This window comes from Siniperca chuatsi, linkage group LG12 (assembly GCF_020085105.1).
Source record: "Siniperca chuatsi isolate FFG_IHB_CAS linkage group LG12, ASM2008510v1, whole genome shotgun sequence".
NCBI classification, from domain to species: domain Eukaryota; kingdom Metazoa; phylum Chordata; class Actinopteri; order Centrarchiformes; family Sinipercidae; genus Siniperca; species Siniperca chuatsi.
The window spans coordinates 3,334,537-3,360,588 of record NC_058053.1 but is presented as its reverse complement, the minus strand read 5'-3'; the positions used below and the strand labels follow the sequence as shown (position 1 = coordinate 3,360,588).

Here is a 26,052-nt window from a genome sequence, read left to right as displayed (position 1 = left end):
TGGAAGTGCAAAACTAAATCGCTGGAGTGCCCCTTTAGTAGAGGTTATATATACTTAACTTGAGTGTTTCAATTTTCTGCTACTTTTTACTTTTACTCCACTACATTTCAGAGGAAAATATTATATAATAAATATTGTAATTTATACTCAACAACAGTTACTCAACAGCTATAGTTACTAGTTCCTTTGCAAATTAAGATTTTGGTAACCTATAATGAGCATATAGATGATACAGTGTTACTGCAAATGAAATTACTCAAAAGGCCAAGCTCTTGAATTAGCTCCACCTCGATCAGATACAAGACTGAAATGCTGCTTACATGTTAATAAATCAACAATAATATAATATAACAATGACAGGGGCCAACCTGCCTACATTTTTACTTTTGATATTTTAAGTACATTGTATTGATAAGACTTACATACTTTTACTTGAGTAAAATTTAGAATATAGGACTTTTTCTTGAGTATTTTTTTTTACATTGTGGTATTGCTGCTTTTACTCAAGTAAGGTATCTGAATACTTCTAACACCTCTCAACTTGGCCAACAGAAAATCATAGTACTGGACACTCAAGCGATCTCTGGCAAAGTGAAAAAAAGGACATTTTAGATAACCTCATTAAATATTTGAACTCCAGCCAAATAAGCACATATTGAGGCATGTGTTTGACTTGAATGATTTACATATAACAAGTTTAAATTCACGAAACCCACACTGAATAAATATCTCACTCAGTAACACAAACACATTCTGCTTCAGATGGAGAGAGTTTACCCAGAATGAGCCTTTGGCATTTCCAAGTATTGTAGATCTCTGAAGTCTTATGAGACAATCTTACATAAAAGTCCGTTAGCTAAGGCCCTCTCTCAGTAAATGAGCATCTCTCAGATTACCACCTTAACAAAGACAAGCAGCTCTGCATGCCAGGGTTGTCAAGTGGTTAAATTACCCACCGCTATAGTCAAACATGTACGGCTGCAGGGCTATATGATCAAAACCTGCCAGAAACTTTCTCTGTTCTGCCTCCGTCTCTGCTTCCCAACTCACTGAATGAACAAAAAATGCTAAAGCTGAGAGACTGCATTCTCTTTCTTTTGGAAAATAAATAAATAGAGTCAAAATGTGAGTGTTTCATTCTGAACTCAGAGAAATAATAGTTTGGATTTTGTTTTTCACCATATCTAAATGTAACCAGTGGTACAGTGTCATGTTTTGGCCTTGCTGGCTTTTATTTGATGCCAGCTTATTGAATGTCCATGGCCCTGTTAACTCAAGCAAAGAGGTGGATGATCAAGTAACTAAATTCTCCAGTGCAGTCTTGATTTGCAGAAGTCTAACTTATTATAGTGAAAACATAAAAAAAAGCTGAGTATGTGCTGCAATTTTGCTAGTTTCTTGGATGAACTACATACATTTAATGAACATATTGATTTAAATGGGTGCTTCTTTGATTTTCTACTTGTCATATGCACCTAATGCACTTCAATATTCCTCTGCAGGAAGGCTCTGTTCTTTCCTCCTAAATCCTACATGTGATAATGAAGTCACCGTTCCCTGCTTTCAGAGTCTCACAGTTTCACCTGCTGAAGAGAAGGATGTGAGGGGCTGACATGAGTCCTTCTTGCTACTGTGTTTGCATCATCACTTGTTGGATTTTGGGGATGAATAGAGCCTTCCTTCAAGATACAGAGAGTATTGAGAAAAATATGCATAGAAATACGTACAGATGAGGTGGAAAATTGGTGAAGTTGTCCTTTATGTCACATAATTTGAAAAGATATTGAGATATAGATGACTGACATCAAGTGAAATTACAGCACTGGAGATTTCAAAAATTTTAAGTATAGACTATGACATGTGGAATGGATAGCACTTTACCTGCTTGGAAAGCCACAGCTCAGAGCTTTCTTCATGTCTCTGAAAAAGATGTCAGAGCAAAATGTCAGTCTGGTGTTAATTTGCCAAGATCATCAAAATCCCTTTGTCTTTTCAGCCTTTCTTTCTTGGTACTGGGTTATACTTCAACTTGGTACACCAAGAGGTTTTAAAATAGTGAACAACAGAGCAGTATTGTAGGTGCACATTCTTTCCCAAAGTGAATTTTCTTTAGTCAGCAAAACGTTTGCAAAAGTGTTTTATTTTTCATATTTTGTAAAACTTATTATGGAATAACACTTCAGTGGCATATTTTCCAGACAGAATCATCTATCACATAATGGACCCCTTCTTTTGTCGTTTATTTTAAAACGCCACTGTGGACATCATTCTCAGTCTGAGTCCTCATTTCAAACCAATATGCACAAGTAGGAGCCAGAGTTTTGGCCGGGGTCGCTGGGCTGTGTGTCCAGGCCTGAGCTAAGCTGCAGCTTGGCTGGGCGGCATGTTTGTTCGTGCAAATCACACCAAATCAGGAAGCACAGAACTGGAGAGCGGCTTTTTGAGTCCCACAGTTCAACTGCAGGGTTAACGCCGCTGTGTGTCATCCAAGGAGTTTACTCCAGCAGATGTGCGGCAATTTCAGCAAAGTTTTCTTCAAGCCAAAAAATGATTAGTTCAGTTCAAACAGATAGGGCTTTTTGGTGAACTACTGTAACTGGCCAGCTAACGGCTAACAGACTAACAAGCTGGGAACATGCCACCAGCAGTCAGTCACAATAGCTAACTTAGCTTCGTCTATTTTCTCTGTACTGTGCAATTTACTCCCTCCTGGTATTTTGTTCTTTACTTAATTTAATTTAATAGAGAGCTATTTAAGAGTGATTAAATAATTAAAAAAAGAAAAAAAACATTCCAAGGTGCTAATTGTCAATTAGACAGTTAGCTAGCTCACTAACCCCACTGTGTCAGTTAGATAGTGGATCTGCTCGCCCCACGAATCCATGGATTACAGCAGCAACATTGTGCCATTTTAAACGCTGCTGTGACCGGGCCTTTAAATTGTGTGAGATTTAATAAAGTACTGTCCCATCATTTCATTCTGATTTGTGAAATATTCATAGCTGTAAAGTCCCTTATGCTGCATTCACACCATATCGTGGGGAGTGTTCACGCATTAATCCAAGATGGTACCCCACTGCTAGCATTGACTACTGGAGTCACACCAGATAAATATCCTAAATTAGCTTCTTTTGTTGTATTACATATTTGTAGAGGTTCATTAACAAGCAAAAACAGATGCAAACAAATGAGGTATAGCTCCTATTGAATTGGTTGAATTGATTCTATTAGTGTCAATATTGCATTTTGTTTTTATATTACATTACATTGCATTCATTTGGCAGACACTTTTGTCCAAAATGACAAGAGCTAGATATTTGGGAGTGTATCCCTTTTAAACAAATAAGTAAAAGCATGGTCAGTGCTAGTAGTAAAAGTGCTTTTTTCTTCTTTTTTTACTTGTTTGTTGACACTCATGTAGTTTATTTTTTTTTTTTTTTTGCCAAATGGGATATATTCTACTCTGACTCAGAATTACAAGTCAGAAGCTGACATGAACTCGACTGCTCGTAATTACAGTCTGCAGGATATGATGTCAACACAGCATTATATGAAATAAAGACATTTTAGATGTATTTGACCATATTATACCTGGACTTGTACTTTCTGCCTAATGTGAATAACAGATGCCATTCTTATAGTGCAGGGAACAAACACTGAACAGAAGTGTTACCATGGAAATCAAAGCAGATATAATAACTCATAAACTGTTACTAGGCTTGATCAAATATAAACCTTGCAAAGAGCACTCTTAAGTTTGACAAGCACTCCTTAACCTTACATGAAGTAAATGTGGAGCATTATGTTGCATTGCACAGGTAATGAAATTTCTGTTTTCTACTTATTTATTTGGCCCACAGTAGATTCTTCTACACAAGGACACATCTCTCTTTCACTCTCTTTCTACCTCTCTCTCTCTCTCTCTCTCTCACACACACACACACCGTGACACAGGCTCCGGTGGTGGTGTCACACACGGTCAGGATGGAGATGTTCTGGGCCCGGTTCAACCACCTGACAGATGTCTTGGTCTTGCTGATCCACTTCACCATGCTCACATAATGTTCCCTGTGAAAAACATTATAATTACACTGGTTATTTCAAGTTCTATAATTATCCATACACTGCCAGGTACAATGGATTATAGAAATCTAAGAGATGTGGATTAATCAATACATTTTTTTAAAGTAAAATGCTATTTAAAACAAAATGTGCACAAACGGAAGATTACATGTTTTACAGAGATTAGATGTGAAGTTATCATGAAAGGATTATGTGACAACAGTACATCATTTCCATGTCTACTGCATGTCACAAGATCATTTTAATGCAAAGTTTAGTAGTACCAGGCTTTGGGCAAAACGTTTTCACAGTTGGTATCTGAACCTGGCTTCCTGGTCCTTTCAGCTCTACTAAATGACTCCAATGTCAAGCTGCTGCTTTTCTTTTGTAATGTCTCTACTACACAGTCCTTCCATGGTGGTACAAGAGATGTCTCTCACGTTTTGTGCACAGAGGACATCATTTCTATGCTAAGACTTGGTTAACATTTCACAAGTGAGGCAGAGTGGTCCAAGACTCATACATTTATACAAGTAGTGCAAGGAGATGTTGACAGCAAGAGATTCAATAGTCTCTAAAATATGTTGAATTAACAAATGCAGCTGCATTCATTGTGAAATGATAGAAAAATTGTGTTTTGCCTCACCAGATCCATGCAGGCTGGGATTTATTGGTCACTGTTTGTCCTTCATTTATTAGCTATCTTCATGCAAAGGGAAAGTTACAGCTATGTGACTGCAACGCAGGGGGCAGAGTAAGCTGCAGTGTACAGTATTTCCCAATTAAAGGTGCTGAGTGTCTACTGAGGAAAAATTATCATTTAAAGTTTAAAATGTCAAAAGTGTATCTTTAAGTGGCACTGCAGCTGGTGCAAAAGTTTGACAAACAAAATGCAGCTCCTCTCACCGTAGCTTGAGCGTCTCTGGAGGCATGAGCTCCAGTGTGTGCGTCGGCCCGTAAAGATTGACTACATAGAGCTTCACCGCCGGGTTGGGTTGGCCAGCCTGCATGCAGAATCAACAGTCCAGACTTTAGACAAAAGCCTCACATCACTGCAATGGGAAATGCTACACCATCCAAAATGGCAAGTGTGACATATGAAATGCTGCACAATGATGAAGAGATTTGGAATGAATAATTCATTGAGAACATCCCTTTAAAAGCACCTTTAAACTCTTAAAAAAGCACATACAGTTATGGACAATCATGCATGTGTTGTTATGCAGAAATGATTAGGAGTTGTGTCTGACAAAGTAAAGAGCAGCCATGAAAAAGACTGTAATTTACAATTGCATCAGTGAAGTGTTGCATCATCAATGCATCATGTTTAATCAGCAATCATAAAGAACCAGCATTCGCATTCTGTCAGTGCTCTTATTTGAACATGCCTACAAATCCATGAGAAACCATTTCTTAGACATTATAACATTTAACATTACATTTAACACTATTAACATTGTTGAGGTCAGTGTTGTATGATGTTAAATGAAGTCAAATCAATCAAGCCAATTAATTTGGGATTCTGTGTAGTAATTTTCTTTTTCACTCCACCTGCAACAACTTGCTCTACTTTGATTGCCTGTGTTTCCTAAAATGACTTCTGATGATGCACAGAGACCCCCAATAGAAAAAGCTACACAGAGAACAATGTGTGGCTTTCATTTGAAGATGGGCAAAGCTATTGTAGCCAAACAGGGTTATGTGTATGATGACTGTGGTGCATTGCATTCAGTTCACATGAAGCTGCTGTCAGTGGGGAAGTTGTTTGCTGCCTCTTACAGTGTACAGTACTGTTTTTTTTTTACTGTTTTTCTTTTAGCTTGCTGAGTTCATACTGCGTTGAAAATGTGAAACTGTGAAATCCAATTGTTACAATACAGTGTGGGGGAAATAAGAAAAATAAACCACCAGAATATCAAAGAACAAATATCGTAGTTAGTTTATTACTCTATGTTTTGAGAATAAATGTTGTAGAGAACAGGTTTTATGTCCACAGGCTTCTTGTAGCTTTGACTTTTTATCAAAGAAGCAGCTCTTTTCTAACACTGTTTGTGCGTTTCCAAACATATAGAAGTGCTTCAACTGTCAGTCACCTGACATTGTCTATGGGGAAAATGAATGAATTTATGGAACCAGGGGTGCCTTGAATAGCTCCTCCCACTTTTCAACTCTACAAAATGTTTTTAAAAAAAGCTGTCAGAATGCTCCTGTTCTATGTGGGCATGGCCTCCTGTTATCTTCAGAGGCAACGGCATGGAACCAACTGTGATGATACAGGATTCTGGAAGTCTGTTGTCTGCCTGAATACCAGTAAGTTAACGTCAGAACAGAGTGAAATTAACTTGTATCCACTACACAAGTCTACACAGTCTACTACAGACAACTACAGTCTACTACAGACAACTACGGTCTACTACAGACAGTCTACTACAGACAACTACAGTCTACTACAGACAACTACGGTCTACTACAAACAACTACAGTCTACTACAGACAACTACGGTCTACTACAGACAACTATGGTCTACTACAATCAGTCTACTACAGACAACTACAGTCTACTACAAACAACTACAGTCTACTACAGACAACTACGGTCTACTACAAACAGTCTACTACAGACAACTACAGTCTACTACAGACAACTACAGTCTACTACAAACAGTCTACTACAGACAACTACGGTCTACTACAGACAACTACGGTCTACTACAAACAGTCTACTACAGACAACTACGGTCTACTACAAACAGTCTACTACAGACAACTACGGTCTACTACAAACAGTCTACTACAGACAACTACAGTCTACTACAAACAACTACAGTCTACTACAGACAACTACAGTCTACTACAAACAGTCTACTACAGACAACTACAGTCTACTACAGACAACTACAGTCTACTACAGACAACTACGGTCTACTACAGACAACTACAGTCTACTACAGACAACTACGGTCTACTACAAACAGTCTACTACAGACAACTACAGTCTACTACAAACAGTCTACTACAGACAACTACGGTCTACTACAGACAACTACAGTCTACTACAAACAGTCTACTACAGACAACTACGGTCTACTACAGACAACTACAGTCTACTACAAACAGTCTACTACAGACAACTACGGTCTACTACAAACAGTCTACTACAGACAACTACAGTCTACTACAAACAACTACAGTCTACTACAGACAACTACAGTCTACTACAAACAGTCTACTACAGACAACTACAGTCTACTACAGACAACTACAGTCTACTACAGACAACTACGGTCTACTACAGACAACTACAGTCTACTACAGACAACTACGGTCTACTACAAACAGTCTACTACAGACAACTACAGTCTACTACAAACAGTCTACTACAGACAACTACGGTCTACTACAGACAACTACAGTCTACTACAAACAGTCTACTACAGACAACTACGGTCTACTACAGACAACTACAGTCTACTACAAACAGTCTACTACAGACAACTACGGTCTACTACAAACAGTCTACTACAGACAACTACGGTCTAGCACTGACAGTGCCATGGATCAAAGAAAAAAACGAAGAAACAGGGTTAGATTTGTTGGCGCTGCTCCTCAGGCCCGTCCAACATCTCACTCGGACTTCCACAGTCTGCAAAAGGCCCTTGATGATGCACACCAGGAGAACCATCGCCTGAAAGGGCAGATAGGCAGTCTGTTGCAGCATAAGGATGAATTATCGGCTGAAAAGATGAACGTGCACAACGCTAATCACAAAATAAGCAGGCTGGAGAAGTTTGTAGAGGCCTTGGAGAAGCAGTTAGAAGCTGCACATAAAAAGAACAACGAGACCATTACAAAGTATGAGTCACAGATCTCCTTCTTCAGGAAAAGTCTGCAATTCCGGATGGAGCAGATGTATTTGAGCCTGCAGAGCGAGCAGAGGTATAAAGCGATAGCTGCAAGATTGGAGGCAGAGAAACAAAAACTCTCAGAGCAAACTGATCAGACGTTCAAGGCGACGTTAGAGAGCCAGAGCAGCGTTATGCAGCAGCTCTACCAGAGTAACAAAGAAATGCTGGATCTCAGGAAGGAGAAGGAGGGCCTCTCTGAGAGGCTCACAGAGGCCTCAAACCAGCTCTTGAGCCAAGAATCCAAATTTCTCCAGAGTGACAAAGCTTGGCAGTCAAAACACGACGATCTGCAGGAGAAGTTCAGGAAGGAGCTGTCCGAGAGAGAACAGAGCTGGGAAGTCAGATTAAAGCAGGTGGAGGAAGAAAAGAAACTACTGGCAGAGAGAGAACAGACCTGGAAGACCATGGTAAAGCAGGTGGAGGAAGAAAAGAAAGAGCTGGAGGAGCTCTATCTGAAAACTAAGAAGAAGAGGAGAGGTTTCTGGTTTCGCATGAAGAAGGTGAAGACTAGACAGGTGGTGGAAGAAAAGAAAAGTAAAAAAGATAAGGAGATGAAAACGAAAGAAAAGGAAAAGAAGGTGGATGTGAAAACGGAGAAGAAGAAGAAGGGCTTTTTCAGCTGGATGCACAAGAAGAAGTGTGACAGCCACAGTGAGGTGGAGGAGGCTGCTGCATGTTCGGCTCAGGCTGGACAACTGTAGCCACCATCCCCACCCCCTCACCCTTCTACCCTCCTCCATCTCCTTCACCCCCTCTTTCTACCCTCCCTCCATCCCCCCTCCATCTCCTCTTTCCATCCTCCCTCCATCCCCCCTCCTCTATCTCCCTTATCCTCACCTCCATCACCCCCTACCCTCCACCCTCCCATCCCCTAAAGTTGAGGGCAGCACACTGGCTCAGTGATTAGCACTGCAGCCACACAGAAACACCTCCACCTTGTTTCTGTGTGGAGTTTGCATGTTCCTCCCTGTGTCTGCGTGGCTTTTCTCCTGGTGCTCCGGTTTCCTCCCACAGTCCAAAGACATGCACGTTAGGCTCATTGGAAACTATAAATTGCCCCAAAATATATTCAAAATTCTTCATTAAAAATCAAATACAATCAAATAAAAGTTCACTCATATTTCTGCATGTGTCTGCCTCTCTGAATAAAGACATAGAGTATACATACAATTGTATGACATTATGGTTGGTATAAAGTATAAGTACTTGTGTCTGTCATCAAATATGGCTTTTTTAAGTTGTGATTTAAACAACACCGAAGTCCTATTGGGAAAGAATCAATGTTATGTTGGCTAATAAAACCTGTCGTTCCAACTGGCAAATTATGGAAAAATTGTGTTTTTTTCATCAAGGAACCACACTGCTTCACTTTGCAAGGTTGGATCAACCTCATCACACCACAGACGCCACTTGCCTTGTTTTATGCCTGCAGTGAATGACCTAATCAAATTTTACTTTGCAATTAGATTAATTTAGCAATCAGGAAATATTTGTGATGTGTGTGTGTGGGGGTGTGTGTGCTAGTCAGCCAGTCAAAATATCACCAACACTGAGTGAGTCCAGAAATGAGAAGTGTGCACAGATGCTTAAGATAAACAGTCAAAGTCTACATCCCACACACACATGCGTGCAAACAAATTAATTCTAATGTCGGCTAATTTATTTTCTAAACACGTTCATACTTTATGGTCACTGTCAAACGACAGCTTACTCAAATAGGTTGTAGGCTCGAATTTCTGGGTTTTTTCATGCAAATTTATGACTTTATAATATCAAAATATTCTAGTTTTTTTCTCGTAAAATTACCACTTTAATCCCAGAGAATATCCAAGTTTTTTCTCGGAATATTACCCCCTCTCCCCCAGTTTTGTAATTTAAGTTGTTTTACCTGCAATGAACCTAATACGCCGCAGTTAATCAAAGACAGGCAAAGCTATTGTAGCTAGCCAACTACTTTGTGCAAACTGGGTTATGTGTATGATCATGGAATTCCATAAGGTTCTGTGCTTGGACCGATTCTGTTCACCTTATATATGCTTCCTTTAGGCAATATTATTAGGAAACACTCCATAAACTTTCATTGTTATGTGGCTGATGCCTAATTATATCTATCGATCAAGCCAAATGAAACTAACCAGTTAGCTAAATTTCAAGCATGTCTTAAGGACATAAAAACCTGGATGACCTGCAATTTTCTGATGTTAAACTCTGACAAAACTGAAGTTATTGTACTTGGCCCCAAACACCTCTGAGACACATTATCTAAAGACATAGTTGCTCTAGATGGCATTGCCCTGGCCTCCAGCACAACCGTAAGCGCCCTCTGCGTTATCTTTGATCAGGATTTCTCCTTTAACTCCCACATGAAACAAACTTCAAGGACTGCCTTCTTTCACCTATGCAACATTGCAAAAATCAGGCACATCCTGTTTTAAAATGATGCCGAAAAGCTAGTGCATGTATTTGTTACTTCTAGGCTGGACTACTGCAATTCCTTATTATCAGGCTGCCCGAATAAGTCCCTTAAGACTCTCCAGTTGATCCAGAATGCTGCGGCATGTGTACTGACAAGAACTAGGAAAAGAGATCATATTTCTCCAATATTAGCTTCTCTGCACTGGCTCCCTGTAAAATCCAGAATAGAATTTAATATCCTTCTCCTCACCTACGAAGCTCTTAATGGTACCATTGTATCTTAAAGCTCTCACAATACCATGTTATCCAACTAGGATGCAGGGTTACTTGTGGTTCCTAGAGTCTCCAAAAGTAGAATGGGAGCCAGAGCCTTCAGTTATCAAACTCCTCTCCTGTGGAATCAGGTCTCAGTTTGGGTTCAGGAGGCAGACACCATCTCCACATTTAAGAGTAGGCTTAAGACTTTCCTCTTTGATAAAGCTTATAGTTAGGGCTGGTTTGGATGAGTCCTGAACCATCCCTTAGTCATGCTGCTATAGGCCTAGACTGCCGGGAGACTACCCATGATGCACCTCGTTCTTCTCTCCTCCTCTCCCTCTCCATCTGTATGCATTTTTATCTCATTACTGCATGTTACTAACTCAGCATCTCCTCTCTCCCGTAGTTTTGTGCTTTCTCGTCTCTCTCCTCTCTCCTTCTGTCGCTTTCAGCAGGTATTTCTACCTCCGGAGCTGCAGAGTCTGGATCTGTGGTTGAAACATCGCCTGAAAGGGCAGATTAGCCCTTTGTTGTAGTTGTTGTTATTGGCTCTGTTACTACCACATCGCCTGAAAGGTCAGATAGACAGTCTGTTGCAACATAAAGATGAATTATCGGCTGAAAAGATGAACGCTCGACAACTGCTACTACAGTTGTTGTTATTGGTTCTGTTACTATTATTGCCATTGCCATTACTATTCCTATGACTGTCATTCCGATTATTATTAATTTATTAATACTAATATTACCATTACCATTACATTATTACTATTTAAAAATTCTAGGTGGTGTTTGCATTGTGCTTCCCTCTGCCCGACCCCCCTTCTCTCGCTCTCTCTGTCTCTCTCTCTGTCTCTCTCTCTGTCTCTCTCTCTCTCTCTCTCTCTCTCTCTCTCTCAAAACCTAACATGGCAGCGGCGGATGGCCGCCCACCATTGAGTCTGGTTCTGTCCGAGGTTTCTGCCTCTTAAAGGAAGTATTTTCTTGCCCCTGTCGCCAAGTGCTTGCTCGTGGTGGGATTTGTTGGGTCTCTGTAAATAATATTATAAAGAGTACGGTCTAGACCTGCTCTATAGGAAAAGTGCAATGAGATAACTTCTGTTATGAATTGGCGCTATATAAATAAAATTGAATCACTGTGGTGCATTGCATTCAGTTCACATGAAGCTGCTGTCAGTGGGGAAGTTGTTTGCTGCCTCTTACAGTGTACAGTACTGTTTTTTTTTTACTGTTTTTCTTTTAGCTTGCTGAGTTCATACTGCGTTGAAAATGTGAAACTGTGAAATCCAATTGTTACAATACAGTGTGGGGGAAATAAGAAAAATAAACCACCAGAATATCAAAGAACAAATATCGTAGTTAGTTTATTACTCTATGTTTTGAGAATCCATGTTGTAGAGAACAGGTTTTATGTCCACAGGCTTCTTGTGGCTTTGACTTTTTATCAAAGAAGCAGCTCTTTTCTAACACTGTTTGTGCGTTTCCAAACATATAGAAGTGCTTCAACTGTCAGTCACCTGACATTGTCTATGGGGAAAATGAATGAATTTATGGAACCAGGGGTGCCTTGAATAGCTCCTCCCACTTTTCAACTCTACAAAATGTTTTTAAAAAAAGCTGTCAGAATGCTCCTGTTCTATGTGGGCATGGCCTCCTGTTATCTTCAGAGGCAACGGCATGGAACCAACTGTGATGATACAGGATTCTGGAAGTCTGTTGTCTGCCTGAACACCAGTAAGTTAACGTCAGAACAGAGTGAAATTAACTTGTATCCACTACACGAGTCTACACAGTCTACTACAGACAACTACGGTCTACTACAGACAACTACGGTCTACTACAGACAACTACGGTCTACTACAGACAACTACGGTCTACTACAAACAACTACAGTCTACTACAGACAACTACGGTCTACTACAAACAACTACAGTCTACTACAGACAACTACAGTCTACTACAAACAGTCTACTACAGACAACTACAGTCTACTACAAACCGTCTACTACAGACAACTACAGTCTACTACAGACAACTACAGTCTACTACAGACAACTACGGTCTACTACAAACAGTCTACTACAGACAACTACAGTCTACTACAGACAACTACAGTCTACTACAAACAGTCTACTACAGACAACTACAGTCTACTACAAACAGTCTACTACAGACAACTACGGTCTACTACAAACAGTCTACTACAGAAACTACGGTCTACTACTACAGACAACTACGGTCTACTACAAACAGTCTACTACAGACAACTACAGTCTACTACAGACAACTACAGTCTACTACAAACAGTCTACTACAGACAACTACGGTCTACTACAGACAACTAACTACAAACAGTCTACTACAGACAACTACGGTCTCTACAAACAGTCTACTACAGACAACTACGGTCTACTACAAACAGTCTACTACAGACAACTACAGTCTACTACAAACAGACTACTACAGACAACTACGGTCTACTACAGACAACTACGGTCTAGCACTGACAGTGCCATGGATCAAAGAAAAAAACGAAGAAACAGGGTTAGATTTGTTGGCGCTGCTCCTCAGGCCCGTCCAACATCTCACTCGGACTTCCACAGTCTGCAAAAGGCCCTTGATGATGCACACCAGGAGAACCATCGCCTGAAAGGGCAGATAGGCAGTCTGTTGCAGCATAAGGATGAATTATCGGCTGAAAAGATGAACGTGCACAACGCTAATCACAAAATAGGCAGGCTGGAGAAGTTTGTAGAGGCCTTGGAGAAGCAGTTAGAAGCTGCACATAAAAAGAACAACGAGACCATTACAAAGTATGAGTCACAGATCTCCTTCTTCAGGAAAAGTCTGCAATTCCGGATGGAGCAGATGTATTTGAGCCTGCAGAGCGAGCAGAGGTATAAAGCGATAGCTGCAAGATTGGAGGCAGAGAAACAAAAACTCTCAGAGCAAACTGATCAGACGTTCAAGGCGACGTTAGAGAGCCAGAGCAGCGTTATGCAGCAGCTCTACCAGAGTAACAAAGAAATGCTGGATCTCAGGAAGGAGAAGGAGGGCCTCTCTGAGAGGCTCACAGAGGCCTCAAACCAGCTCTTGAGCCAAGAATCCAAATTTCTCCAGAGTGACAAAGCTTGGCAGTCAAAACACGATGATCTGCAGGAGAAGTTCAGGAAGGAGCTGTCCGAGAGAGAACAGAGCTGGGAAGTCAGATTAAAGCAGATGGAGGAAGAAAAGAAACTACTGGCAGAGAGAGAACAGACCTGGAAGACCATGGTAAAGCAGATGGAGGAAGAAAAGAAAGAGCTGGTCCAGAAAGCACAGAGCCTGGAGACCACAGTAAAGCAGGTGGAGGAAGAGAAGAAAGAGCTGGTCCAGAAAGCACAGAGCCTGGAGACCACAGTAAAGCAGGTGGAGGAAGAGAAGAAAGAACTGGAGGAGCTCTATTTGAAAACTAAGAAGAAGAGGAGAGGTTTCTGGTTTCGCATGAAGAAGGTGAAGACTAGACAGACAAAGGTGGAAGAAAAGAAAAGTAAAAAAGATAAGGAGATGAAAACGAAAGAAAAGGAAAAGGAAAAGAAGGTGGATGTGAAAACGGAGAAGAAGAAGAAGGGCTTTTTCAGCTGGATGCACAAGAAGAAGTGTGACAGCCACAGTGAGGTGGAGGAGGCTGCTGCATGTTCGGCTCAGGCTGGACAACTGTAGCCACCATCCCCACCCCCTCACCCTTCTACCCTCCTCCATCTCCTTCACCCCCTCTTTCTACCCTCCCTCCATCCCCCCTCCATCTCCTCTTTCCATCCTCCCTCCATCCCCCCTCCTCCATCTTCCTCACCCCTCTGTCTTTCCACCCTCCATCCTCCTCCGTCTCGCTCTTTCCATCCTCCCTCCATCCCCCTCCTCTATCTCCCTTATCCTCACCTCCATCACCCCCTACCCTCCACCCTCCCATCCCCTAAAGTTGAGGGCAGCACACTGGCTCAGTGATTAGCACTGCAGCCTCACAGAAACACCTCCACCTTGTTTCTGTGTGGAGTTTGCATGTTCCTCCCTGTGTCTGCGTGGCTTTTCTCCTGGTGCTCCGGTTTCCTCCCACAGTCCAAAGACATGCACGTTAGGCTCATTGGAAACTATAAATTGCCCCAAAATATATTAAAAATTCTTCATTAAAAATCAAATACAATCAAATAAAAGTTCACTCATATTTCTGCATGTGTCTGCCTCTCTGAATAAAGACATAGAGTATACATACAATTGTGTAACATTATGGTTGGTATAAAGTATAAGTACTGGTGTCTGTCATCAAATATGGCTTTTTTAAGTTGTGATTTAAACAACACCGAAGTCCTATTGTCCCACACACACATGCAAGCAAACAATTTCATTCTAATGTCGGCTAATTCATTTTCTAAACACGTCCATACTTTATGGCACTGTCAAACGACAGCATGTTGCATGTTTGCAAGGGTGTAATCAATGTTTTTTAAAGTTGTAAATGTAGAAGTTCTATCTCCTTCACTGTAACACTGGTGGACTGTCGACTGATGTCAGTTCCTTATATCACTTATATCACGTGACTTCCTACAGCTAACCAAATAGTTTTGTTGCCTAAAACTAACCAAGCTGCGACCTATTCACAACATTAACCAAGTGTTAGAAAGGCGTCTCAGACAGACGCTGGGGTACCGTGTGCGTCTGTATGAGACGCTGTATACGACGACCTGGGAATGAGAAAGGGTTGGGCATGTGTGTCTTCTAAATAATCTTTACCTTGGGGTATGGGTACTGCTTTCCTTTGGGGTATGTCATGCCGGTGAAGCGAGGTAGAGCCATGTTGGGCACCAGACTGTCATTAAGGACCAGGAAGGCCAACCTCTCTCCGTCAGGTGACCACCAGTGTGCCACATGGGTCTGAAGGATCTCCTCTGTTTGGAGGGAGACGCGGGATGAGCTACATGCTTTTATCAAAATCAATCTGCCAATTTAAGGATCAAAAAGATTTTTCTTATAATTCAAAATAACATATGATCTGCCAAAAGGCGCTTAAAGCTAGCTATATGTAGATGTTTTCAGCCTCTACTTCCAGCATGCTCATCAAATACAGACACAGAACCAAACACACTGAAGTGGGGAAAAAGAGCTGACATAACAAAAGAGGCATTTAATGAAGTTCTAATTTTGGGGTTAACCGTCACTGATTGCTACATTATTATATTTAATAAATATAATTCAAAATAAAAGGGGAAAAAGAGGCCCAAACAGCAGTGTAGTTATTGTGGTTGCTTGCCTTTTAACAAGATTTACATATTCTTCTTTTCTCCTGAGTGATTGGCCAACATCGCTAAGTGCATGCAGTGTGTATTTACTTAAAGCACATAAAATGACTCTTCAGACGCAGTGGGGCGATATCTGCACTAGAACAAACATTATGAATATTTAATCACTGTCTTTTATAAGGTAATGTTTCTAAACACAGGCATTTACAGTTTAATAAGACAGTCTGTCAACGCTTTGAAAATTAAGTTAGATATTATCATTTGTACCTTTGCAATGTTTAAAACCCACTGTGGCAATGCAGTTTCTCAACACATCATTATCTGACATTAAGCTGCTGTTTGTCACAGAGATTCTCTGGCTAGTTTTGCCCTTAGCCTGAATGAAAAAGTATGAATGAGCTGATATGTACCTTCATAGAGCCAGTCAGCAATCCCATTGAAGATGACTCCTTCCCTCCCTGAGGACGTTAGCCTAAGCGAGTTACTCTTGACATCTGATTGGTAGTAGATGTTATTTTCAAATATGTAGATCTGTAGAGACAAAGCACACAGAGTCACAACTTAAATTAAACATTAAATAAACATTTTATGGTACAGTAAGGAATAAACAAATGCTGCAAGAGAGGAAAATTGTTGCATGGATGTAAAATTTTGTGCAAGATTTCAGGAATCATAACTTTAGCACACATCCGCTGGATTAACAACATTTTTGCCTGCAGGTTTTCATCACACAGTAAATATCTGTATACTGTCTGAATGGGCAGAGGAGAGTAATGTTTGTAATCAAGGTGGATCAAAAACATAAGAGCAGTAACTCTGGAAAATAGTCAGTATAATTTGCGTCAAAAATGGCACTCCTTCTCAGAGTCATAACTGTCAAGTCAGCGCTCAAGTCTGAACACACAGACTTAAACTTTCCGATACCTCTGATATATTGATCTCCATCATGATTAAACATCCATAATTTGCAAAAACAGTGTCAGACTTTGAAAACCCCTGCTATACATTCACAAATGATCATATACATTCAAATCAACACCTAATTAGAAAACTTTGTAAACTGGAAAAAGTGATAATCCTGCTCAGCTAGTCTTGTTTAGTGTTTCTATGTGTGGCCAATGCATTGCGTAAGACATGATGAACGGAAACCCCTAATTCATATTCTAAATGTAACTTTCTGGAATCATGCTAATGAGAATACACAAATTCCCAAAGAATTGCTATGAGGCTCACTTACACACTTGTTCACAATACACATGTTGGGTCATTGTTTCCAAAAATGCAATTCGGGCTAATGATGCTGCCCATGCCACTCGAAAGCTAGAAAGCCTCTGTCTAGCTCTCACCTGCTTATCACCATAATCACTTCCTAATGGAGTCATGTTTGATTTATGCTCAAATATTACACGTTGAAATGTGCAAATATGGACAAAGCAGCTCTACTATGCTTTAGTCTTTAAGCTCTCAACAAAAAAGCCTCCCCATCTGTTCGGGGTAGATAAATAAAGAAGGTATGATGGGAGAAAATTTGCATCTAATTAGGTTCCCTCAAAAATTGAACCTGATTACATTATGAGTAGAGCAGAGAATTATGAATTAGAAGCGCATGGCACTAGAACCACATTTTTTGTGTGCGTCCTCACAGTTCAAATACACATGCAGTAAAAGCAGAAACACAAACATACAGCTCTGAGCATGCTGAAAAGTGCCGTGACACTTTGTATCTCTAATCATGTGGCACATTGTCATCCACATGCCTGGAGCTGAAGATAAATTCTTATTTTGTTGGCTCCACAATCACAGAGCCTTCGAAATACTGCGTTTTATTTTTCTGTGGAAATTCTGAATTGGATGTTGTTGGGAGTCAGATAAAGACTGACTCAGCAACAAATATGCTGGAGTTGAAGGCTACAGTATAAAGAAACGAATGATTTTTTGTGTTAGTCGATTTAACTGCATAATGAAAGGAAAGCAACCGTATGTGTTTTTACTACTGATTCAATGTGTTGTCATTACTTGGTTAGTAACTGCAGTCAAGTATCAATGAAAATGTGGTTTTCATTACAGTAACTCAGTAACTCTAGGCAGGGTGAGGCTGTGGAAAGTTTTTCTGTGTTCTCACCAGCTGTTGGCCTTGCACTCCCCAGGCAGCGTACTGCAGGACCGAGTTCACCACCTCAGGAGGGTCCAGCACCCAAACCTCCCTGAAAAAAGAAAAGACAACAAGCAAATTATATATTTTCTAGGCCAGGCCGTTTTCCCTGTGTTATAACACACGCTATGAGTCACTTTCTCTAGTTTCAAAACTTAAATGAGGCACAAATTCTAATGAGCACTGGTTGGCGAAAGACCCGCAGCCTGATATCAGCACAGAGATGACCAAGATAAAAATAAAATGCTAGATTGGGGCCCCGATATGGCACAATATCTGAGGAATTTATTACAAAGCTTGCTAAAACAACACTCATGTTTGAAAAGGCTAATCCCATCAGCCATATAAAGTTTGAATCCTCTCTGATCAGAAGCAGGATGATGCAGACTGTACGCTGATATACTGACAGTCTTCAACCTTTATTATAACTGAACATAAATTCATTTAACATTAGTGAAATTTTCACTTCATCAGCCTTATGATCCATAACTCTGCAGTCACATATATTATAGTCACACTAGGCCGAGCCTATTGTGGATAATAAAAATGATACAGAGATACAATAAGTGAGCCAACATTATCTTGAAAATAACACAAGTCTGTTTAACAACTTTTATTTCATTGTGTGTTGGAAACAATAACTGTGAAATGTCTTTGTTTTATACTGTTGCTGAGTGAAAGCGGCAGGCATGTGATGTGTGCGGGTCTGAATGGCAACTAGAGGTTAATTTCATGAGCTATTAAAGCCAGGGTCCAGATTGCTCCCTTGTGAGTGCCGCTGGTGATGGAAAATGTTTGATGGAGCAAGTACATTATCTCTTGACTTCCAGTTTTTAGATACACAAATCTATAAATTTAGCTCGATTTGCATGAGGTTTTCAAACTGCAAGCTGCCTCCCCAGGGGGGCGCAGGAGGGAGAGATGTGAGTGATACTACATGAGGTGAAAGGCACAGGTGCATGCTAGGGTTCGAAAAACAACTGGAAGTTAGTTATTGTAGTTTTGGCCACTGATTTGGCCGCTTGGTCAGCAGCTGGAGCAGCAGCAGTGGCTGTGACGCACAGACTATGGAGGCAGTTCAGGTACTTCAAAAACCTTTAGCTCCTGATTGCCGTCCGTCTCAGAGTCATAACTGAGTCAAATCTGAACACACAGCATGATGCACACATTTTTAGATTCAGTATGACTTCTGAGGGTATTAATAAATAAATGTCCATAAATCCACTTAGAATTCAGAGTAAATGATCATTATTTTTCTGTACATGCTCCTTATAACTGCAGAACAGAGAGTCATTATGTATTTAAGTTTTCTTCAGGGTCAAAGTAATCCATACATCCATGGGTAGATTGAAACAGAAACTGCTAATACCTAATTTGGCATTCAATGATGGCAATTTACTACTGGAGCCGGTGTCTTAATTTTGTCTGAGGGGGGCCCAACAATGTCAGACTTAAAAAAAAAAACCCTGCCCTATAGCATCAACAGATGTGGGACACTGCTAGCCAAAATCTAGCCAAATCCGGGGCCCCTGCACATATGGCTGCAGCCAAGGTCAGGTGGCACAGGGAGACACACTGAGAAACACCCACCTTTTCTTCATGCATGGCACAACATGTAAATAGGTGACAACGATACTTTCACTGCCCTTAGCCTTTACTGAGAGTATCTGTGTGGTACAGCAAACCAGGGTGGTTCACAGTTACGTTTTCTCCCTGATGACAAGTGTTTTTTACCACACAGGTTGCCTCACAGCAACTGCTGAGGAGAACAAAAACACTTACCGTGTGTGAATATTGTAGATACTGTAGGAGGCCATGTAGGAGTGGCGGTACACCTGCAGCAAAATAAAGACAGAGAGAGAGAGATAAAAGATGACTGTCTGAAACATTAGCGAGAGAAGAGGCAGTGCCTCAGATAATGACATCATGACAAAAAATGAAAAGGAAGAAGGCGTCAAACAAAACAGACTGCTGGCTGTTCTCAGTGATAGAATCTGTAGACAATGCAATTTGCATGGGTGACAGCTGTGGGACGAGACATTTTAATTCCATCTGAGAAACCCATCATCACCGATGCCTCTGTGCTGAAAGCCTGGGAGAGACGGAGACACAGAGAGAGAGGCATTCAAAGTGACAGAGGGGAGCATGTAAAGCTGTCTGAAACCCCCACTGGAGAAGCTGTGGCTGACATGATAATAGACCTCTGACCATGGCTGGTGATCGGGCACAGAAAGAGGCCGTATTCTTGCATTTCATCATGTACACTCATGCATTCAGCTCTGACACAAAGTAGCGGAATCTATTACAATCATCAAAGCAACAAACTGTGTCATGAAGGGTCGTTTTCTGTTTCTATTTGACCTTGATTGAAATTAAACTTAGGTGAACTTGGGCTTGAGGTAACTGCATATGAAGGGAAAAATGTCCCTCCTACCATCATTTTGCTGTACACGCACTGATGAAGGATAGATAGACAGATAGACACAAACATATAAAACCAACAGATGAACATGTAAACAAACAAACCTAAAAAGAAAAATAATACAAAAAAACGTTTTTTGTTTGGGAGTTAGTCCATCCATTCTCACTGTTTCATCAACTAAATCATTTTCCATAGTCTTCGTCGCTGTTTTGGGTCCTGAATAATGTTCCCTTTCTCCCACTTTTCTTCCAGATGTGCTTCTTGCAATCTCAAACGATGTGTCAGTTTTTCCATTATGTAGATTTCCTCTACTATCTCTCCCCATTGTTCCTGGGTCGACGGATCCACTTTACCCCATTTCCTTCTGATTACTTTTTTACTAGCTAGTAACAATATTTGACCAGATACATATCCCTTATTCATACATTTTCTTCAGTAAAATGAAAATTACAAAGATGGGATATCATATCTTAGTATCTTTTTCAAACTTTTGTTTAACATTTCCAAAATATATGAGTGATCTGCATCTAGTACTCCACACTTTCTCCAGCATGGTAGATTTCTGCCTAAATATTTACTCTTGACCTTGGGTGTGCAAAAAAAAACTGGATACAATTTTTCCCAGAAAATTCCCAGCATATCTGTGAACTGGTGAATGTATTATGTATCTTCCACATGTTTCTTCATCATACATTTTTATGTTGAACTCTGATTCCCATTTTTCTTTTATATATTTAGTTGAATGCTTATTTGTCATCCATTTTTGAAATAGTGCAGATTCTAATTTTTGTTCCTTTGTACGAGCTGATCATAATTTGGATCACACCATTCACCCCCACTGTGGGGTCTGTTTTGATTTCCTTATTATAGTACTCCCTCAGTTGTAGGTATGGAATTCACGCTTTTTTCAAAAAGTCTGTTTATTGGTATTTTAGTTAACAAACAAACAGTAAGCACTGTATACAAATTATACTAAATATTACAAAAACAGTACAGAATTTACATACAGACACACAAAAAACAATATTACATGTACAGTACATATACAGTATAAATATTAAGCAAGGTACAAAGCTGCTTTATATGGTGATTATTTACATCTCACATTAGGTATTTATTGTAGCAAAGAGTTAAAAGATATTTATTGCCTAGCCTCTACATAATAAATGAAAGTCTTATGGAATTTCTCAACAAAACCTTGTGAAGGGAATCTGAGTTTTTCCAATTTAAGGTGTTGCATAACATCTTTGATCAACACAGCGTAAGTGGGAGGTTGGGCCTGTTTCCAGTTCAATAGAATTAATCTGCGTGCTAAAAGGGTCATGAACGTCGCCACAGTGGAAGTGAGTCCACTAAGAGGACTGTCCTCTCCCAGTACCCCATATACAGCCAACACTGGCTCAGGTTCTACCATGTGTCCCAGGATATCAGACAAAGGTTTAAATGTAGAGTTCCAAAAATTGGATAATTTTGGGCACAGCCAGAACATGTGCCCCAACGAGGCAGGAAATACCCCACAGCGGTCACACTAAGGATCTGTATTAGGATGCATTTTAGAATGCTTGACCTTTGAAAGATGAAGACGATGTAACAACCTGAACTGGATAAGACCATGACTGGTACATATAGATGCTGAGTGCACACCCTCCTGTGCGCCCATCCATTGCTCCTCAGTTAAGCCAATACCCAAGTCCTCCTCCCAAGAGGATTTCTGAAAATCTAGGGATATATCTAATTGATTAGACCTATAGTTATATATATATATATTACCCCCCTAGACAAAGGATCAACAGAAAACAAAGATTCCATTTAAATGCTATTAGGTGCACTAGAAAAATAAGTTGTATTGGATCTAATATAGTTGTGAATTTGTAGAAATTGAAAGAAATGGGTTTGAGGCAGAATGAATTTAGTGAGCAGTAATTCAAAAGAGGGAAACGTACCATTAATATAAAGATCTTTCATTTTTATAATTCCATTACGAGTCCATAATTGAAAGGAGCTACCTAAAAGAGAGGGATGGAAATGGTGGTTTGCACACAGAGGAGCATAGAGAGAATTCCCATGCCATCCAAAATGCTGTCTTATTTTAGTCCAGATTTTAAGGGACTGTTTTACAACAGGATTAGCGTTAGCAAATTCCGACGGTATAGGAAGGGAACAGTGCACCAGGGGAGGTAGGATGACATGAGGCCTGCTCAATCTGCAACCAGGCAGGTTGATCATTTGATTCAAAGGCCTGACCCCAGAAAGAGAGAGCTCGCATATTACAGGCCCAGTAATAATACTGAAAATTAGGCAGTCCCATGACTTTGTAAAAAGTCCTTTCTAATTCTAGGGGTTTTCACATTTTATTTATTACAAATAAAATAGGTTAAATCTCAATCAAGTTGTTTAAAAAATGACTTATTAATAACAATGGGGATGCACTGAAAAAGAAATAAAAGTTTGGGGAGAATATTCTTTTTGACAGCATTAAGTCTCCCTGGCAGGGATAAAGGGAGATGGGACTACAGGCCAAGATCATTCATGGTATGTTCAAATAGAGGTTTGAAGTTCTGAAGAGGTCTGAACTTAAACAAGTCAAGGATAGACCAAGTCAAGACCATGCCCAGGTATCTGAAGGACTTGAACAGAAATCGACAGTACCAGTACTATTGAAAGTACCAAACCCAGAGGTAAATTTCACCATGTTCCTTTCAATAGACATCACTGAGATTTATGGATGCCTGCAATTAAAAGCACCATGGTGGAGATAAAAACTACAAAGAAGGGACCATTGTTGCAGTTAAACTTGGAGCCCACAGCGTTCACAAGACTTTGTAATCATGTTGTGATGTGGTGGTATTTGCCATAATGTTGGTCGCATTTTCTAATAAAAAAACAGATGGCCCTCACTGTGTGGGATAAACCTGAACCCATATCGATATGGATGAGAGGCATACACGTCAGTAGCAGCTCATTATATTTATGATTTTGTTTTTATTTCCTCAGCAAGAGGGATTGTTCACCAGGTATCTATATCCAGATGTTGCCAAAGTTGAGCAGATGTCACATGTGGATGCATTCTATTATTTTTAGCGATGTAAACACCTTATTTCACCACTGTGTGTGAAACAAGTGGTCAGTGGATGGAAACTGGCCCCATTTACTGTAAATGCATTCACAGGTAAATGATGAATTAGCCAGAGTCACTAACTCCAAGTCCCGCTGCCCCAGGCACACAGGACTGGGGTGAGGGCAGTCGACGGCAACAGAATTAACAAGCTCATCAGGAAGGCTGGCTCTGTCCTGGGGGTGGAGCTTGATTCTTTGGTGGTGGTGGTGTCAGAGAGGAGGATGCTGTGCAAACTACAGAGCATCATGGACAATGACTCTCACCCTCTCCACGATGTGCTGGTCATGCACAGGCGGACCTTCAGCAGCAGACTGTTACCACCATGATGCATCACAGAATGCCACAGGAAATCCTTTCTTCCTGTGGCAATCAAACTTCACAACTCATCTACCTCATGCCGAGAGATGGACAGCAGACACACGGGGTGCTGAGGTGGCTCCAGCCTCCACTTCAGCTCTGTTCTGCTCTGTTCATTGAAACATTCTCTTTCTTTTTGGATTACTGTCACTTTGTGGATTACAATCATAATCCATTATGGACATAATAGGACATAATGTGCAATATCATAATCATTGAACATTTGGAATTAAACCATATACACTTAACTGTACTTGAGATTTGATAATGCACATACATAGCTATATGCCACTTCTCATAATACTGTATCTATATGCAACTCACCAAGAAGAAACTTGAGATATGAGCAATTTATGATCCTTACTGTTAACCTTCTTTTGGCATTTTTGGCATTGTGTATATTTTGTTTTTTGTGGATTTTGGTTATCTGTTTATTGATATTTTTATACTTGCACTCTATCCTACTTTGTACTGCAACTGCTGCACAAGAATTTCCTTTGGAATAAACAAAGTTCTATCTTATCTTACCTTATCTAATAGTTGGAAACGGGCTGGTGCATTGCTTCTTTAGCAATGTAGAAATTACTTAAAGCAGCTATAATCAAAATTTTTCTGATAACAATGGATCAAATGTGTAATGTGAAAGGTGTCGCTCATAGTAAAGAACTTTAGAACTATTACTCGATTCTGCAGTTCCCCTCGGCTCTACAGAGATTTTTAGCATCTTTCAGCTCATTGTTTTGGTTTTCTGGCTCACAACTTTCTATGTTCGATTAGTATTACCGCTCTCATAGCATTGCTTTCAGCTACAGCAGGCAGCTTTTTTCAGTGGAAAAGCTCTGAAACCCCCACTGTACTGCACAGCAGACAGACACAGTTAGCAAGTAGCTGGTGAATATCGTGAAGTATTTGGAAGCTAAAGAGCCAAATATGTTTCTCAGGAGTTGGTGGAGACCAAAACAAAGCTAAAAGGAGAGTGAATTTCTGACTTACATTTGCCAGAAGAAAACCAAGAATTCACATTTTGCTTGTTATCTGCCGGATGTGTAAACAGACAACTGTTTGCGAACAAATGATCAGAATTTGTCAGTATTGTGTTCACAGCTTGTTTCTGTTGCCACCAAGCGGGCAAACAATCAGTTACTGCAGGTGTGTTATTGAAGTAAGTACAGTATGCTGCACCATCCTTAAATGTGAAATATTACGTACGATACTAGGTTTATGTCCCAGTGTAAAGGGTATCTAATAGGAATGAGTGGGTACACCATTATCTGTATCTGTATGTTCAACCAACTAAATTATCAGTATTCGTATCTGTACTCAGAATGGGCAGGGCATAAACCTGGACATGGGTGGTGCTTAAACCGGATGTGGGGAGGGCTACCTGCAAGTTGTTAATTTAAGCATGAAACTGATATGGGTTGACCAGAGGTTGCTTTATTTATTAGAAAACTATTTACAGAACAGCCACAGAATTGAACTTCAGAGCAATGTTTTTGATCACAAGAATAAGAGAACTATTTACAGAACAAATTTGTCTCTGCCTCCTTTAGTGATAATGGTACATGTAAAAAATATAGTTTATTTGCAGCATTGGAGGCGAGGCTTAGTGAATTGGAAACGCGGTTCTGCTCTATGGGAACTCAATCAAAAGCTGCTGTAGTTAGTCAGCCCCCAGTAGCTTGTGCGGACCAACCAGAGGTAGCTCCTGTTAGCCGTCCAGGGAGGCTGGCTGACTGTCCGAAGGAGGCATAGCCCTAAGCAGAAGCCCACGGTTCACCACCAACCTGTTCATGTTTCCAACAAGTTCTCCCCACTCAGTGACACACCCACTGAGAAACCAACTCTGAAATGTGAAGTTAGCGACACCAGCGACCATAGTCAAATGTATTCCTGGGGCCAGAGCGGGCGACGTTGAATCCTCTTCAAAACTCCTGGCTAAGAATAAACGTAAATACAGTAAGATTGTTATTCACGTCGGCGGTAACGACTCCCGATTAATCTAATCGGAGGTCACTAAAGTTAATGTTGAGTCGGTGTATACATATGCAAAGACAGTGTCAGACTCTGTAGTTTTCTCTGGGCCCCTG

The 26,052-nt window shown here is 40.4% G+C and overlaps 2 protein-coding genes across 5 annotated transcripts in view; one reads left to right on the top strand and one right to left on the bottom strand.

Moving 5' to 3' along the window:
* The window catches only part of LOC122885504 (inactive dipeptidyl peptidase 10-like), a 212,921-nt gene that overhangs the window by 17,400 nt on the left and 169,469 nt on the right, over nt 1-26,052 (bottom strand). For both annotated transcript variants that reach the window (XM_044216679.1, XM_044216680.1), the window contains exons 6-12: nt 19,848-19,900; nt 18,036-18,117; nt 16,324-16,444; nt 15,408-15,562; nt 4,969-5,066; nt 3,945-4,068; nt 1,882-1,920 (exon numbers count right to left, since the gene is read on the bottom strand). In XM_044216679.1, coding sequence (XP_044072614.1) covers nt 1,882-1,920; nt 3,945-4,068; nt 4,969-5,066; nt 15,408-15,562; nt 16,324-16,444; nt 18,036-18,117; nt 19,848-19,900 — 672 coding nt within the window. The remainder of the gene's footprint in view (nt 1-1,881; nt 1,921-3,944; nt 4,069-4,968; nt 5,067-15,407; nt 15,563-16,323; nt 16,445-18,035; nt 18,118-19,847; nt 19,901-26,052) is intronic.
* Nucleotides 13,031-14,830, top strand: LOC122885505 (golgin subfamily A member 6-like protein 22). Of its 3 annotated transcripts, none has more exons than XM_044216683.1 (2): nt 13,031-13,985; nt 14,049-14,830. In XM_044216683.1, the coding sequence occupies exons 1-2, from the start codon at nt 13,155-13,157 to the stop codon at nt 14,340-14,342; spliced, it is 1,125 nt and encodes a 374-aa protein (XP_044072618.1). In that variant the 5' UTR covers nt 13,031-13,154; the 3' UTR covers nt 14,343-14,830. The 3 variants fall into 3 exon arrangements, with proteins under 3 accessions (XP_044072618.1, XP_044072616.1, XP_044072617.1); XM_044216681.1 differs by having other exon boundaries at nt 13,031-14,006; nt 14,070-14,830; XM_044216682.1 differs by having other exon boundaries at nt 13,031-14,009; nt 14,073-14,830.